Source organism: Topomyia yanbarensis, chromosome 2 (assembly GCF_030247195.1).
Source record: "Topomyia yanbarensis strain Yona2022 chromosome 2, ASM3024719v1, whole genome shotgun sequence".
NCBI classification, from domain to species: Eukaryota; Metazoa; Arthropoda; class Insecta; order Diptera; family Culicidae; genus Topomyia; species Topomyia yanbarensis.
Window position 1 is genome coordinate 74652350 of NC_080671.1, and position 16119 is coordinate 74668468.

Sequence of the window (16119 nt, forward strand, 5' to 3'; positions counted from 1 at the left end):
TAAAATATTTGAATTTATCTAAATCGTTCCAAACCTCAAATGTTTCGTTCATCCGCAAATCCGGCTTTTTTCCTTTCAGCATTTCAGTAGGCATCTGAGGCATCGAATGGCAAGAGGAGGCATAAAAAAGAATGATTACTTTTAAAATGACTCGCTGACGAGCAACGATGCGCGTTTTTTGCCTTCTTTTCGCAGGGTTCCCTCTCTGTTTCCAGTTTCTGTACACCACCATCATTCAGCAATACATCGGCACAATATCCGAAACAGAACCAGAAGCAACATTGGAAGTAATTTCGCCGTTTCCTCGCGCGCTGGTGTTGGTTACTCAGTCGCCTGGTTCGATGTTGAAGTGCAACGTTTGCCCATGCCATGGCGCGCGGTGTCAATCGATACTTCAAGGCCATCGGAGCATTTTACGACTACGCTTGGACCGGATCGTTCGGATGCGAGTTTCTTTTACGAACTTTCTTCAACTTGGCTTGGGTCGAGTTTCTTTCGATTACGTATACCAGCTTACGAGCGAACACGGAACAGAGGGCAACAGGCATGCAGCTACATGGAAGTGCGTGCTGAGCTGTACGAGGGATACCTACTGGTGCGAACAAAGAGGATAGAATGGAACGGAACCGAAACTGTGTAGTAACCGTGTAGTAGTAAAACAGGCATTAGATTGTTTTATTGCCCTACGCGTTAACCTTGCGTTATGGTTTTTCTCTGGCACTTTCGGGGGTCGCTTTTATGACTTTCTTTTCTGAAACGTCGTCGTTCCCTTCTCGGCCGCAGATGCAGACGGAGGACACCCGACCGACGGCGGTGGTGTTGGGCAATATTGAGACACACCGACGTGAATGGGTCTACGTCTGCTGCAGCGTCTAATAACGGTATGCCTTCGGATGGGCAATAAAATAATGGATTCCGTTCTTGGGTGAACTCGGAGGAGGGAAAAGGCAATTTTGCCGCTTTCCGCAAGGTGAAGGACACACTTGCTGGGATGGTTGTAAATTTTTTTACGACTTTCGAGATCGACAGGTATCGGTGGTTGACGGATGAGTGATTCGTGAGAGCTAGCAGTCCGTCTTTCTTTCCTGAATTGCACCTATGCGTTCAACTCCAAACGAGGAATAAAACGTGTCGAAAAAATACATTTTCAGCATCATTCAGTTAAACAGTGGAATATATTACTTTCAGTGTATTTTATGCATTATCGATTTTAAAATGATGAAAAAGAAAGCGCCAATTTTGTATAATTTTTATTCGTTGCGAATTGAGTCAAAGTAGGTGCAATTATAATTTCGATGGGAGATCCAATTTGTTGGTAGCATTTGGCCTTGCAAAATCAAATCCAGGTGGATTTCGCAGAATTTTTATTTATTTTTATTGTGCGAACGACCTTATTGACGGATTTTAACGCGCTAATCAGCGATGAAGTTGTCGTAGGTCACAGATTTTTTTCAATCCAAAAACTTAGTACTGTGTATATATTTTAAACGATTATTTACAACAAAATGAATGAAAAAAGGTGTTCAGGACCTCTTTTTGGTAAAAAAAAACCTATTTGGTAATTTTAGTACCAAACAACAGGCCGCTGAGGAAAATGACCCTCCATTTGTAACAAAGTTGTTCCACGCCGAACGTTGGTTGGGGTCCACGAAGAAAAATATATTTACCGAATGGGTATTGATATTTCTAGTCTTGTTTCCTAACGGACTAAAATAATATATTGATAGCATACAAAATCGATGTTTTACCGTGGAGGTCCGCAACAAGTGGTACAATAAAGGTTGAGAACCGCTGGTCTAGCCAATATATTTTTAATCAACGCTATATTACATGTTCAATTAATCTCCAAAAACTTTCGACAATTCCACAGTTAGTTAACTCGAAAATGTTAAAATTTGGGCCAAACATTTTTTTTTCTCCATCTGGATTTGATTTTGCAATGCCAAATAATACCAAAAAATTGAATCTTCCATCGAAATTTTAACTTCACCTAATTTGGGTGGCTCGTTTGAGAAATTTTGGTTCAATTATTCATTAAACGCTCACTTTTGACCTAGCTATAATAGCTTCCAATAATAAATTACATTTTTTTCCTGCCAGCGAACATTACCCATCGCTAAAGTTTAAAAACCAACTAGTGAAGCATGAGTGAAATACGAGATTAAATTATACAGTATAACAAGTCAGTTTACATTGATCTCATATCATACGAACGATTTCGTTGGTCGCACGAATTCGTTTTCGTTCATTGAAGAAAAGCTTTCGTATTTATTTACATATTATTTTTTTTATTAGATCTTTTAGGAACGATGTTTGACAACACCGATTTTTTTAGTGAAAAGGATCAATCTGGCAAATCGATTTAATTTCAAACTGCACACCACAATTGAGTACTAGAATGAATATGGTATTTTTAATTCGTGATATTCACGAAAATGTTTATGAAAGTTAGATGCGATCTTTTAATAACTATTTTTTGTGGAAGAATATTGTGGGGATTTTTTTGGCAGAAACCCTGAACAGCGCAAAACAAATTTATTGGGTTGATGAAAAATATACTTCGCAAGAGTTTTTTGATAAAATACACGAATTTAATATTTATGAACTTCATTAGGGGCCGTTATACGCACAATAAAAATATCATAACTAAGTAATGACATGATTGGAGTTGCACAGAAATTCTACCATTACTCGTACTTACACGCTCGTTAAAAGTGACATTTCTGCTCAGTAATGACATTACTTATACCTTGTGTAAGGGTACCTTTTCGCAGTGATAGAAATTTGAAAAAAAAAATCGATTCAGCCTTATTGAAATTTTAATCCGTGGATGAGGAAATCGATTTCTCGAGGTAAAAAGGTAAACACGTAACATGAATTCTGCGATCGACTAGATTCTATTCAAAAGGAATGATTCCTCCGGTTGGATGGCGGCTGGTTTGTTACGTTTGCAAGTAGAAGGGTATGGGTGTGTGCATTTAGTACAATCGGAATTCCTACTGTGCTGCTTTCTAAGTGACTTATGTCCAGCAGCCTCTCTATGCAAATGGATCATGTTCGAGCTAATGACACCCATTTGGTTGTGGTGCGAAAACAGCTTATTTCGACTTTCACTTTCCAACCTAAGCCCATTCTTCGTGGGGATATTACGGCAAGGATGTCGATTCACTGATGGCATCTCGAGGGATAATGAAAATAAACCCACAAAATGCTAGCGATTAAACGAACTTGCGCGCCAGTCAGGGTAATTCCAACAAATACTGGAAATTGCATCTGGTACGCATTAAAAAAATTCAAGCCGATTGTCCAGCAGTTATTTGCCTATTGGACGCTTAAACAACCCCGAAATTGAGTACCTATACTGTGGAGTTTCAGAACAAAAGGGTATAGGGAAGCCCAGGAGGTAATAACAACAACGATGGCTAATCCGGCGCTTGAGAACTTTATCACTAGTTGAAATATTGTCGTTGCTACGGTATTAGCCAAGAAGAGAGAAAGAAAACTCAAACTTATTCTATCAAAACCAACGAATAGTTTGTGATGGAACTGAACCCGATCGACTGCGCCGAGTTCTGGATCACTTGGAAGCGAAAGAGGTCTTCCTGAAACCGGTGGAAACGGACGAAGTAATTATTTGTCCTGACGCACAATAACAAGGTCACCATATTATACCTCTATTGAAGTTCTGAACGAAAAACTCGTAATAAAAATAAAAGAGTTTCAATAGGACTACTAATGATTCTCGTATATACGAAAAAATCGCATATTTTACGAAAAAATCTCTGTATGCAACTGATTCTTATCGGTTTACGAATATGTTCTCTCAGTATTCGTATTCACGCTAGTCGGTTTTTTCGTCATTCATTTAACCGTCATTGTACTACCAGCTAGCATCAACAGCAGTAACCAAGAATTATTTGCGCCATGGCCCGTACCAAACAGAGCGACCGCAAGTTCACCGGAGGGAAAGCTCCCCGCAAGCAGTTAGCAACGAAGGTCTTTTGTAAAAGAGCTCTAACCACTGGTAGCGCTAAGAAGCCCATACGCTACCGACCAGGAACTGTCGCCCGGTGAGAAATTCGTCGCTGACAGAAGTCAAACGAGCTACTAATCCGCAAGCGTCCCCTGCCAGCGTCTGGTCCGTGAGATTGAGCAGTACTTTAAATCCGATCTACGCTTCCAGAGCTCAGTCGTAGTGGCTCTCCAAGAAGCCAACGAGGTCTACCTGGTTGGTTTGTTCGAGGATACCAATCTGGGTACTCCACACTAACCGATTGACATGCCGAAAGATATCCAATTGGCTCCGCGGTGAGCGGGCTTAAATTATGACTCTCACAACAAACTACAAAGCAACTGGTCTTTTTCAGAAGCCATTAATTTTATTGTAGTAAGAGTTTATTGAAATTTTCATTTTTAGAAACATTTTCATTATAATTGAAGATGTGTGCGTTTTCCCCAAAAGTTTCTCAGGTGTGTGTGTTGTTTCCAGGAAGTTGTAGTTTAATTCAAAATTAAAAATTGCCCAGCGGGGAGATATGGTTCCATAAATGGAAAAATAGTAAACAAAGGGGATGTAAAATTATTTCGCATTTCAACTACTTTAGACGTTTTAGTTAAAATAAAACACATTTAAGTTGCGCAGCCCTTTTTTGGGTCTTTTTGTTAAAAAAATTTCAATTTTTCATTCATTTCATAAAAAAATGGTTTTGGATTGATTAGTGTGGTCCCAAACACACAAATAAAAAATGTCCTACCAACACAGAAAAGGTTACTTTTGGCTTTAGTATAAAAATGTGGTTCAGCGGTATATTATTCAAAACCAATAAATTTCACGCATTTTCTTGATCTTTGTAAAGTTCGTTTGTGCTTTCTATCCATTTATAAATATATCGTTTAACCACTTCAATTTTTTCGTCTGTGTTATATACATACGTCTTGTAAAACATCTTTTCTTTAAAAAAAAATCTATTTAATCAAGTAAACAAATGATTATACTAAATAAAACCCATCAGGTATTATCTTGTCTTTCCATTATTATTCCTTAAAAATGAGAACTCGCACCAATCAGAAAAAACAGCTCCTTTCAATAGTGAAAATTTAAAAGTATGTTTTACGCCTTCCGCGGTAAGCTTCTATCTAAAAACTTCCAAATGTTGTTTCTTTCAATCTGTCAACGAACGAAGGGTAACTTTCAAATGCGCGTACATTACCTCCGAAGCCTTGAAATATTGATTAGTTTCAAAATCATAATATAGGTCATAAATTCGTTTCATACTCTGTTATTATTTAATTAGAAAACTTTTCTAAACATATTTATAGTACGATTTTTCAACATACTAAAGAGTGAAACGCATAATGAATTTATGGACGCAGTTGGATATTTCACCCTAGAATGTATCGAAGCAGCTAATTGCAGCGCCAACTTGGTTTATACAAAATTAATACGATAGGAAATACGCATAATTGCAATAAACTCTTACTTCTCTTGTTATTTGATCAAACCTTTGACGAAAAATAGTTACCTATCAAGCTTGGCGCAAAACGGCGCAATACACCACTATGACATTCTGAAAGATGATAAAATTTCCTATGAAATTCAACTAATAGCGCGCTTTTCCGATTTTTCCTTCGTTAGTAAAAGTTATGATGAATATTCAAGGTTGTATATTAAGACGGTATTCTTTATTATAAAATGCTAACATTTCCAAATATTTCTAAATGCAAAGTTTATTTTCGTTGCATATTGCGGTAGCATGCATGAATTTTAAAGATATTGGGAATCAACTTGCTATGAATATGTTCTAGATTCAATTATGATTTAGAAGTGTTAAATGAGCTCGAAATCTGAAAATACCTCATTTCTAATCAGATCTCAACATCCAAAAAATACTTAGAGATCTTCAAACACCTCAATTTCTCGCAGGTTAATAATTCAACTATTTTAGACCATAAGAAAAATATTTTTGATGATAAAAATTGAATTTCATATTTTTAATTTTGGCCAGCTTTGTATAACTGTGCACTCGCATACGACCTCCGGTTTTGTACTTGGTTTAGTATACGTTCGAAACCAAAGGGGCTCGCCATCGAACGGAAATAAAATTAACGTTCGCGTCACTCGCACACCTCCCCTTACCTATAGGGTGTGCTGTGCTCGGTTCAGTTTACGTTACATGCAAAAAAGGCCGACTATCGAACGAAAACAGTGTATTTCCATCGTCAATGAGGTGGAGCTTCGAACGACACTTTAACAGGGAATTTGCGGTAAAAGAATTTATTTTTGCTTAGGTCAGGTTGCCCTGAAAGCACGTAGTTCGACAAATTCGAGATCGAAATTAGAAATCGCATTTCGCATTTCGTATGGTTGGAGGCTGCGACTGACATCGTTGGTCAAGAACCAGTTCTTCCACTGTTGATAATTTGGATAAAACAAAGATTCGTTCTTGGGCTGCATCCGAACATGCCAACCCTTGGCATAGCTTCTAAACTTGCGTTCCAACAAAAACTTTTAAGCCGGATAAAAGTCCGCAAATTTCGAAGAATTTGTGCATTTTTCCAAGTACAATTGCAGTATTCCACACAGGACACTGGCTGGACATTGCAAGCTCTTTCATCACATGGCTACTATTCAGCGTGCTGAGCGTTATTCGTGTGATCTTTGTGAATCCGATTACGGAATTTCATATCATTTGACATGTAACTGCCCTGCAGCAATGCAATTGCGTATCCAGATTTTTGGTTCTACATAGTTTAACCAATTTACAAGGATCTGAAAGTCAAAAAGTGAAAAATACTATGTTACTTTTCTTATCCCTAACCTGTCTGAAAAGATTTCGATTACTAACTTAGACTCATGAATGACACGTAGACGCAGGCACCTTGTTTCCTTTCGAGCTTACCGTCCCACTCTGCACGAGTGTTGAGAAAGATCAGCTCAGATCATTGCAATTAAACCTATTGTGCACAAAGTATTACAGTAAAATTTCCTTGACGTACTGAGGCAATTACAGCGTCATAAATAAAAAAATATCAAATATTGGTTACTTTAATACAGTTAGTGAACACTAATTTTGGTAATGTACAAACGTTTCGGCCGTTGGTTCCGGTCTTCTTCAGTCGAATTTCTCTATAATGTTTTTGTTAAACATAAAATTCCCCTGACACGACGACAGTCGTAACAACACCCAACAATTAATACAGTTATCTCGACTGTATTTAATTCTATATCTGACATACTTTTAAATTAATGACTTTTCGTTAAGTTAAGATGTTTTATGTATTGCATATGTATTGGTTATTTCGTATCAACAAAATAAGACGCAGGCAAATCCGAGATACTTTGCTAAACCATTGACAAGAAAGCCCTAGAGGTGTTGTCTTGCTAATTTCAGTTTTGTGCTGTGGCTTAAAAAATATATCTAAATTTTCATAACATATAGAATTCAACGGTTCCCATTTTCGTGAAATTATTTTTTACAACTTTGGTCGAAGATTAAGTTTACAATAATGCGTTAATTGACTTAATTTGATATTTTGTGATGAATTACAAAGAATCCATGCACGGAAAAAAATGTCCCCTAAGTTGTGAATAAAGTTCCACGAATTCTGGAACAATCACGTTTTTACGTTACGACAACAGGACCATGGACAAAAATCGTGTGTTTATAATATAATTATGTTCCATTTCCATTCTGTAACACTTATATAACACTTTTGTTAGTGGATTTATTTATTTGTTTTTGTTTTTGTTTTGTGAACTTCAGTAACAGTGTCCACCATACCATTACCAAATTGATTTTCTGTACGTGAACTAGTTCACAATTTTATGAATATTATTCATAGAGTCAAAGGTTGAATCGTGATTTTATTCATAGATATTGGAACATTATTCTGAGTCTAACTACGCGACGTGAACTGATTCATCTTGAAGTTGATCTAATTTTCGTGGTTGTGAAGAAATTCACAAAATCAAAATATTTTTTCATGAACTATTTCATAAAACCCGGAATATTATTCATGATTCCTTTCAATCATCGTGAACTAGTTTATGATTTCTAATATATTAGTCGTCATTCAATATCCGTGCTCGTGAAATAGTTCACAAAATCATAGAATGTTATTCACGCATACATGAACTGCTTCATGAATTCTAGCGTATTAGTCACAACTTATGCAATATTTCACTAGGCCATGAAATAATTTTCATGTATTCGTGAACTAGTCCATGATTCCTAGTCTAATAAGCACGACTTACCATTCGAGCTCGCACAATAGTTCACAAAATCGAACAATATTATTCATGTATACATGTAACTGATGCATGATTCCTAGCGATTGACCATTTGTGCTGGTGAAATAATTCACAAAATCATGAAATCTTATTCCTGGAAACGTGAACTGATTCATGATTCCCAGTACACTCAGGTTTCTTTTTGCGCAGGGGATACAGGCCGCGTAAAATAAAACCGCGTGAATTTCAAAATTCGCGTAAGTTTCAAAATCCGTGTAAATTTAGGAATCCGTGTTGATAAGAAACCTAGTTAAAAAATCCGTGTAAATTAAAACCGCGTAAATTCAAAAATCTGCGTAAAAATACTGCGCAAAAAACCGTGTAAAAACATCCAAAAACGTGATCATGATGCTGAAATAATGAACACAAATCACTCTACTTGTGATTAAAATATCACGATAACGTGAATAGAAATTACGGAAATCGCTACTGAGTTCCTGAAATTATGAACGAAATTCACAACGTAATTCACACAATTTTACCGGTAACGAATCTATTTTTGTTATAATCCTAAGGATTTTCCACGTTCAACAAGGTATAGTTTATGAAAATTGAGTGAAGAATAATAGAGATATATGCACGAGAAAATGATGAAGTTTAATATGAATGACAAAAGGCCATTTAACCCCAACTTCTCGTATTCGGACAAAAGGTCAAAAAAGCTCCGATCGATTTTTGAGATTTTTTCACATTAGAAAAACTAAAAAATATGTATGATTTGCATCACGGAGCAGAAAAATCATTAAAAATATGGGATTTTGGGGCCATAATGACCCAGTACCCCACTTTCCTAGAAGCAAAAATATCTCCATTCAAATATTAAGATTATTTCCTTTCAAAAGAGGTATAAATTGTAATTTTCTGATTGCTACTTCAAAAGTTATAGCATTTAATGTATTTTTCCTCCACATTTTCCCATAGTACTAATTTAAAAAAAAATCAAGCGAAGTGGGCGGGGGTCTAAAACTGTCCAAATGATGTGAAATTTAGCATCTGAGCTTACTTTGACATTTGTCACAATATGAAAGGGGGGGGGGGGCTTCGAGAATTAAAAAAAAATTGCTATGCCCTAATTCACACTACTCTGGTAGAAAAATCCAACACGAAACTCGTGAATAACACATCACGAAAACGTGAATATAAATTACGCGATTAAAGCCCTGAAATCATGAATGTAAATCGTGCTATTCTGCCAGAATAATCGGATAGTTAACTCATAAGAAAAATATCACTGTAATGTGATAAGAAATTACGAAAACCGCAACTAAGCTCCTGAAATCATGAACATTGCTTTAATTGATATACTGTAAACCAGTATAGCCCCAAAGTATGATCAAGAATCATAACAAAAACTAAACATGTTCAAAGAGTAACCACAGTAACCCAACCAAATATTGCAATGTAACGCCAAGCACATTTTTGCGCGATTTTTTTTAAACGCACTTAGTTAGATGAATTTCACAAACCGTTCAGTTCACGAAATCGTGGTTTTTTGTTCATGAATTCATCAACGGATTATTTTCTGTGTGGTTTTAGTTTGCTCAAGGAAGTTTCGTGAAGACCGATGGTGTGTATAATCGGTTAAACATCAACTCGATTTTACATTGAAATTTATAATATATAATCTGAACAAAAACAATCCATCCCAACAGCTCCGTGAAGCTAACGCATTGAACCGTGTAAAATAATCGAATTATAAAAATTCTATTTCAGTACCAGTTGCACCAATACATCAAATTCATAACAAAATATTCCATCAATCCTCAAAGAAAAGCAAATATTGAATAGGGGATGGATAAATGAAATTACACACAAAGCGTCCATTCCCGTTTCTGCTACATCGAACTAATCTTCCATATTTCTACCCACAGCACGTACACAGTCCATCAGCCATAATCGTTCCAAATAAATAATAACGCAACTGCCTGTCAAATGTATGATCTATTACGAATGACAATGGCAGCGGCTGCAATAACATCAACTCAACCGTTCGTCATCGTCAGCACGGTGCAGAGCGAGAGAGCTGCACCAGCTGCTATCGCATATTGACGTGCCAGCCAGTGCGCTGATGAACTAACATCAATAATAATAAGAGTAATACTATCAGCAGCAGCAGCAGCAGCGGTAGCGGCAGCAAGAGCAAAACTATTAGCAAGCCACACCTTTTAAAAGGGCGGTACGTAAAAACACACCGGTCGGCTGAATGTAGTGAATGTGTTCCATAAAAAGCCAAACAGAATAACAACAACACAAGCCAGAAATGTGTGAGAGCCGTCGGCAAAAGAGAAGAATATCGAAAGTGCACGCTGCTGGACTCCCGTGCCGTCGCAGCTGCCGTGTGCGAAGTGAACAGACACCGTCACGTGCTGCCATCTGCGCGGCCGATGGGTGAACCGGTGTTTATAAGCGGTTGTGTGCTGCTGTTCCGTGATGGATTGGTGCTGCTGTTGCACTAATACATTGACGGGTCGATGATCCGGAGCTTCCGAAAGTTGAGGTTATGTATGGTTGGCTTTCGATCTGTGCATAATTGTTGAATATTTTAATCGTTTAGTGGTTTCAAGGAGCAGAATTTATTGCATGTTGCTAATTAATAGCATGAATCGCAAAATTCACTAGATCTAGTAGCATTTCTGTCAACAAGCATTACGATATCGCTCGTTTGTTTACATACGGAAACTGTTTATTGTGGGACCAATTAAAAGAATACTAAACGTTTGTGAGCAATGATGACAGTACCTGTTTGTTGTATACTACCAAGTAGGGTCGATTAGGTTCACTATGTCCTTGTAGCACTTCACTTTGAGTCCGTAGATATTAAGTATGCTTCCACTTTTCACAAAACATCAACACAACACGCGACCTGCAAGCGAAACCAGTTTGCGCACTGGCAACACAAACACATGCTCAAATGTTTGACAGTTCTATCTTCAGTTCACATTTGACGAGAGTGTTGGTAATGTTTTCATGTAATGTTCGTTTGCGTCAGTGTGCCTCTAGTATGAGAGAAACGCGTAGTGCGAGAGTTTTGCCTTCGAGAATGTGTGTGCATGTGTGAGAGAAAGACCGATTATTAATGGGTAGTCATTTGAATTGCTCCTCCTATCTGTCAATGATGACAAGCATAAGCATACGCAGTCACAAACGCGAGAGTTGCCGATACGGGTGACAGTTGTTTATCCATCTATCGGTACGTTCGCTCGTCAGCATTGCCGTACATATATACGTTGGTGGTGCGTGTGTTTGGTTCTGGTTGAGGACAACATCTTCTGCTGAACCCAAAACCGTACACTGAGAGATGTGCCGCGTGCGAGAGTATGAGTTGATTGTTTCCCTGCTCAAGTTGTCATCATCTTTAGCGACGAGCTGAGTTTTTCCTCGACTGGTTTTATCGCGAGCAAGTGTAATTTTTATTTTTCTTTGTATGTATTTATTTTCCAGACTTGTCATCCGAAGACGTGCCGGGTGGATCAATGTTTATCTAGCGCTGGTAGATGGATAAGGATTCCCTATGTATGTTGCAGTGATGGTGAACCAGTGTTGGTAAAGTGGATCGATGGGATACTGTCTTTTCAATTCTGAATAATGATTGATAAGAAGGTCACAAATGACGACAATTAGTGGGCGATCATTTGTGCTATGTATGCTAAACTATATTTCTCATATACACAAATTAATCGGATGAATCTAGCTAATCTATTTCAATTGAATCTTCCAGTTCAACCAGATGTCATTGACTCGGTTGTCATCGAAGAGCTGGTTTGGAGCAAAAAGAAACGAAGAACATTACGCAGTTGGGATTTGTCGAATCGCGATCCAGTTTGAAAGTATTTGCACAACATGACGTACCGGCCAATGTGTGTGCAGCTTACCACACACAGTTCCGCAGTTCTTATGTATATACAGTCTGACTCCAGGGTCCACCGCAACGCTTCCGGCTCCCCCGCACCAAACATGATCGAATGGAGAGAACGAGATACTCTCGGAATTCGTATCGCATCCACCCGTGGAGAGGAGCGCATTCCGAAGTTCTCCACAAATTGCACCAGGTCGCATCGATACTGTTTCTTACCTTGCCACCGACCAACGTCACCGCGCACCGCATCCAGTGTCCGTTCTCCTCGTCGGCGCGATGGTGCTGCCGAGTTTGGCACTTGTGCCGTAGCACACGACGTCTCTTGTTGGACACAACATGCTTATGCTTTTAGGCGGGCAGGCAGGCACCCAGAGAGTCCACGGCAGCAGCGAAACTGGCTACGACTTCGCGAAATTGCACTGAAATGGTAGTAGTTTAGTGTGATATTACGTTCCATTTTCAGCAGCGTGTGTCGATATAGTCAGTGATTCGGTTTGTAGTCTCCCGGGTCGGGTCGCGGATTATTATTGAATTTCCCGCGTGCATGGTAGCTTTTTGCACCTTTACGTCTTCGGCAACGAGTGCCGGTCGTTTGCTGTTCTTAATTGCAGGTGATTAAGCCAATAGATTTCCCGTTTGCCAGCCGTGAAAGCCGACTGGTAGGAACTAGTCGATCGTGCGGTTACTCGAGCAGGCGGCGATTGCGTCACGCATGCACATGTGATGTCACGCGCGCGTATGTTTTCGAACACACACACTGACGTGATTTTCGTTGCGTTTTTTTTGTCCATGTGATATATATATATTGTTCCTTTTTCTCGATCCAACAATCATCGAAATGTAAGATATATTTTAAATGGAGCTATTGCGAGTGATAATTTCTAGTGTAGCAATCTGTTGGAACAAATAAGCAGGCCCCTCTCGTCGTTCACCAGCTGAAGAAAAAGGTAGGTTCAACCCTCCCACTCCGAATAAAAAACGCCACGTTCCGGCTCATCTTAGGAATGGGAAGGCAATAATTATCGATTCCCTGGCAGGCGTACCCATCCCTACGTAGAAAAACTTTCGTTTTGTCTTGTCGAGCTTCAGTCTTGCTCTGCCAGCTCGTCATTCAGATCCTTTTTCTTTTGCTTTGAATACGCTCTATGTTCAACGATTGGTGGCCCCAGAAGAGCTATTGATGTACCTAGAAGACGATCCTTGAATAGCAAACTGGTGTCGCCTGGCGGGGAGGGAGAGCTCTCGTCGACGTCCACAGTACACAGGTGTAGCACAACAATATGAACCGAAGAAATGCGATAGCTTGGTTGTTTGCCTGCCGAAGTAGACACTGCCAATGACGATGACGGTGATGATGATGATGATGGTGTTGGCAGAGGTCGTAAAATATAACGCCAAGCATGCGCAAAACTTTGAAAGTGGGAAGCAGCAAAAAATCGACGAGAATCATATCTCTTTCAACCCAAACTCCCGGACACCTCGGTCGTGAGGAATGGGAATCACCCACAAAGGAACGAAGAAAAAAACGGCTCATTTTGTACAGAAACTCAATCCGTAGCTTCGCTTCTGTCTGGGATTCAAATGAGAACGATCTCATTTATGTTAGTTATGTATAGCTACATACATTTCTCGGGGAAAAGGTTTCGTTTTGATAAAATTATGAGATTGCTTCCTCCGGGTTCGCTTTCCCGGTGGCGGGGTCAGGGCCGCCTTAAGACCACTCGGGGCCCCTGGGCACAACTGAGTCTTGGGGCCCTATACTCGAACAGGCATACACTGCTGTAGAGTAAGATTATCAAAAATGATCCTCAGCGTCAGGGAGCCAACTATGCCACCTTGAGATTTATTTTTAAAATTCAAACCAAATCATTCAACCATGCGGAAGTATTAAAAATGCTGTAGGAATCAAAATATACGGGGAAAAAATTTATGCTTCCATCACTATAAGTGGTACTGTAAATGTCCAGTTACCGTCGAAAAACGGAAAATGACTTTGATAGATCTTAAAAAGATATTCTGACCAATCTGCCCGAAAGTGGCAAAGGACCCAATACACTATATGTGCTTGTGGGAGTTCGAACTCAAGTGAGCTGCGTACAGTGTAATGGACTTACCAGCTGCGCTGTTCTCTCCCCACATGATATAATCTGACCTTTATAGTTATAAGACGTTGTTTGAGGCTGAGGAGTGCCTCCATCAATGATGAGGAATGATGGAGTAAGGCAGGCTAAACGTCAACACTACAATGTCGACGATTCATTCAATAATTGTCCTTACACTATAACAATCTTGGAAAAATATTTAGCAATATGCCAATAAAATTCAACTTGTTAATAGATGACGACTACGTTATTTAATGGAAGTGAAAACACGGGTCATGGGAGTGGGCTTTTTAGGTCTTCCATTTGTTGCGCAAATCGAGCAGGACTTCACCCATTCCTCTGCATCTTTCGACATGCCGGGCCACCAAACTCGCTCTCTTAAAATGCTTTTAAATTTAGCTGACGATGGTTGGCCTCTATGTGCAACCGCCAATGTAATTACAATGATTCGTACAATGTTGTTCTCAATTTCTTACTATTCCTGATATGATGCAGCTGGAAAAAGTCAATTGTCAGCTTAAAAAATCCATATATTTTCAATCATAATTCAACTACACTTGCAGATGGCAATATTGAATATTGTCGAATCTAATTGCGCGATTCGAGATTCACTCATTTTAGGTATTCGCATTTTTCGCTGCAGGAATAGAACGATTCTTTGAAATGGAAAGTCGTCATGTAGAAGTTGTTCGTGAGGTAGATTTTTGGTATATATTCTGACAGAAGTTTCGCGCATAAGTGAACGGTTTGGAGAGGCGAAGGTACCAAACAAGTACAAAAAGGGAATTCACTCTAGCCAGTAACAGCTACAAAACATATAATTGCTTTCTCTACTCAAGACATGTAGCACAAACCAGAGCTGCAAATTTTCAACAGTTTGTTTTGAACTTGAAGGAGGAAAAATTCTCAAATCATGCCCTACTATGTTCAATTCGCAGTTGTTCGTTTCCATTATTCATTCAAACAGCCGACCTGCTCAATCATTTTCCATTCATTTTCAATTTCATTGACCCTGTGAATGTCTCTTTACTGGGGTATTGACTAGGTTTTTCAAGCAAAACTACTCTGAACATAGTTCTTACTGTTCATGTAGCTTTGAAAACGCAAAACATGACGACATTTAACCTAAACTGGCCTCTACAGAGCAGATGACAGCTTTGGTTGGTGAATGAAAAAGCATCAATTTGAAATGAAGACGTACGATTCAGTTATGAAAATCCCGCCTACTTGAAAGTGAATGATTGAGGGAGGCTTTGAATTTGAATCATGGTTGGGTTTGATTGAACTGAAAGTTGGCATTTGAAAATGAAAATTTGCACCACTGGCACAAACCCAATCCAACTTAAAACGAAACCCAAAAAAGTTTTGGTCTTTTGAAAATGGGAAATGTAAAGACAATGGGCTTCCTTTTAGTATGTTTCTCGCAAATGAAACGTCCAACACTCCCAGCGGCATCTGTAACTTGTTCGCAAAACATTTTTTCGAGTGTGTTTGAAAATGAATCAGCTAATTCAACTCAGGTGGATTGTAGCCTTCAAGATGTTCCTCACGATGTATTCAATTTTGGAAACATACAATTTACCGACAAAGACATTCTAGCTGCCATAAGCAAGTTAAGCAAGTGTTTCCCGTATGCTGGAAAAAATCAGTAATGTTTCCCGTTTTCAAAAAATCGTGGCATAACTTCACTCTGCTCTGGGTCAAAGTTATTTGAGATCTTAGTAGGAAATATGCTCTTTCGTGAGACCAAAGCATACATATCGAAGAACCAACATGGCTTTTTTGCAGGCAGATTAACAACTACCAGTCTAGCCTAATTTACATCATACTGCATTGAAAACATCGAAGATGGACTATAGGCACTGTATACA

General features: G+C 38.8%; 2 protein-coding genes across 2 annotated transcripts in view; one reads left to right on the plus strand and one right to left on the minus strand.

Annotated features, from left to right (window-relative positions):
- Nucleotides 1-11160, minus strand: part of LOC131679530 (zinc finger protein 335-like) — a 118763-nt gene extending 107603 nt beyond the window's left edge. Inside the window, exon 1 of the mRNA XM_058960270.1 lies at nucleotides 11030-11160. The gene's annotated coding sequence lies outside the window, so the exon portion shown is untranslated. The remainder of the gene's footprint in view (nucleotides 1-11029) is intronic.
- The window catches only part of LOC131679531 (another transcription unit protein-like), a 178101-nt gene continuing 165906 nt past the window's right edge, over nucleotides 3925-16119 (plus strand). Inside the window, exon 1 of the mRNA XM_058960271.1 lies at nucleotides 3925-4070. Coding sequence (XP_058816254.1) covers nucleotides 3925-4070 — 146 coding nt within the window. The remainder of the gene's footprint in view (nucleotides 4071-16119) is intronic.